We start from the raw sequence: 2,064 nt of genomic DNA on the forward strand, positions 1-2,064 counted from the left end.
AACTACGCCATGGTTGATCGGGTGCCTTCGTTACTGCACCAGCTTGCCCGTTTCGACCGCTCGACCATCCTGTCCGCGGGAGACCTGGCTTCCAAGCTGAACACTGAACTGCAGGCTGTGTCTGAAGACCCCCGCCTCTTGCTGCGAGCCCCCGCTGCAGGGGAGACTGTCCCTGGACCAGCGGAGCAGCCGGTCGCCAGAGCTACTCACCTGCCCGACAACGAGGAGTTTCTGCAAGCTCTGGTGGACACAGTGTTCAAAGTGTCGGTGCTGCCGGGCAATGTCGGCTACATGCGCTTCGATGAGTTTGCCGATGCTTCCGTGCTAGGCAAGCTCGGGCCTTACATCGTGCACCGAGTCTGGGAGCCCCTGCAGGCCACGGACAACCTGATTGTGGACTTGCGCTACAACCCCGGGGGCCCGTCTTCGAGCGCCGTGCCAATTTTGCTTTCCTACTTCCAGGACCCCTCCGCCGGCCTCGTGCGCCTCTTCACGACTTACGACAGGCGTACGAACGTCACCCAGGACCACAACAGCCGGCTGGAAATGTTAGGCACGCCCTACGGAGCCCTGCGCGGCGTCTACCTGCTCACCAGCCACCACACGGCCACGGCGGCTGAGGAATTTGCCTACCTGATGCAGTCCCTCGGCCGCGCCACTCTGGTTGGCGAGATCACCGCAGGAAGTCTGTTCCACACGCACACCTTCTGCATCATGCCGCTCAGAGATGGGGCAGGCTGTGGCCTCCTCATCAACGTCCCCATCATCTCCTTCATTGACAACCATGGGGACTACTGGCTTGGCGGCGGGGTGGTGCCCGACGCCATCGTGCTTGCTGACGAGGCTCTAGAGAAAGCCCAGGAGGTTCTGGAGTTCCACAAGGGCATGGGAGCTCTCGTCGAAGGCGTCGGGCAGTTGCTGGAGGCCCACTACGCCATTCCCGAAATGGCCAGGCGGGTTAGTGGCATTCTGAGCTCCAAGTTGGCCCAAGGCGGGTATCACACCGCGGTGGACTTTGAAACACTGGCTTCTCAGCTGACCGGCGACCTCCAAGAGGCCTCCGGAGACCACCAACTGCACATCTTCCACAGCCATGTGGAGCCTTCCCCGGAGGAGCAGCCTCCCAACAAGACCCCCACGCCCGAGGAGCTGAGCTACATCATCGAGGCCCTCTTCAAAGTGGATGTGTTGCCCGGCAACGTGGGATACCTGCGCTTCGACATGATGGCCGAGGCGGAGACCGTGAAGGCCATCGGGCCCCAGCTCCTGCACATGGTGTGGGAGAAGCTCGTGGACACCTCCGCCATGATTGTCGACATGCGCTACAACACGGGCAGCTACTCCAGCGCAGTGCCCATCTTCTGCTCCTACTTCTTCGACGCCGAGCCCCAGCAGCACCTCTACACCATTTTCGACCGGAGCACCTCCCACAGCGCTGAAGTGTGGACCTTGCCGAAGGTGTCCGGCAAACGTTACGGCTCGGCGAAGGACGTCTTCATCCTCATTAGCCACATGAGCGGCTCGGCCGCGGAGACTTTCACGCGCTCAATGAAGGACCTCCACCGGGCCACCGTCATCGGGGAGCCCACCGTGGGTGGCTCCCTCTCGGCAGGTATCTACCGTCTGAGCAGCAGCCCCCTGTACGCCTCCATCCCGAGCCAGGTGGTGCTCAGCCCGCTCACCGGCAAAGTGTGGAGCCTGTCTGGGCTGGAGCCGCACGTCACCACCCAAGCGACGGAGGCCCTGGCGTCCGCCCAGAACATCATCGGCTTGCGGGCCAAGCTGCCCGACGTGCTGCAGACAGTGGGCAAACTGATTGCTGACAACTATGCCTTTGCCAACCTCGGGGCCGAAGTGGCAACCAGGCTGGCCGACCTGGCCTACAAAGACCCTTACAGGAGGATCAATAGCGAGGCGGAGCTCGCTGAGGTCATGGCAGCTGACCTGCAGGCTCTTTCTGGAGATGTGCACCTGAAGATAGCCCACATCCCTGATCACTTGAAGGAACGCATCCTTGGGAGTGGACCCATGCAGGTAAGTCCTGGATTAGACTGTCTTCTGACC

At 61.8% G+C, this 2,064-nt stretch overlaps 1 protein-coding gene across 1 annotated transcript; it reads left to right on the forward strand.

Moving 5' to 3' along the window:
• Positions 1–3: 3 nt before the first annotated feature.
• LOC107125154 (retinol-binding protein 3-like) lies at positions 4–2,038 on the forward strand (the record flags this gene model as incomplete). Its single annotated transcript, XM_015428606.1, has 1 exon — positions 4–2,038. A coding segment is annotated over one exon (2,035 nt), but the record flags the coding sequence as incomplete, so codon positions are not given.
• Positions 2,039–2,064: the final 26 nt, after the last annotated feature.

This window comes from Gekko japonicus, unplaced genomic scaffold (genome assembly GCF_001447785.1).
Source record: "Gekko japonicus isolate JY-2015 unplaced genomic scaffold, Gekko_japonicus_V1.1 scaffold17138, whole genome shotgun sequence".
Lineage (NCBI taxonomy): Eukaryota > Metazoa > Chordata > Lepidosauria > Squamata > Gekkonidae > Gekko > Gekko japonicus.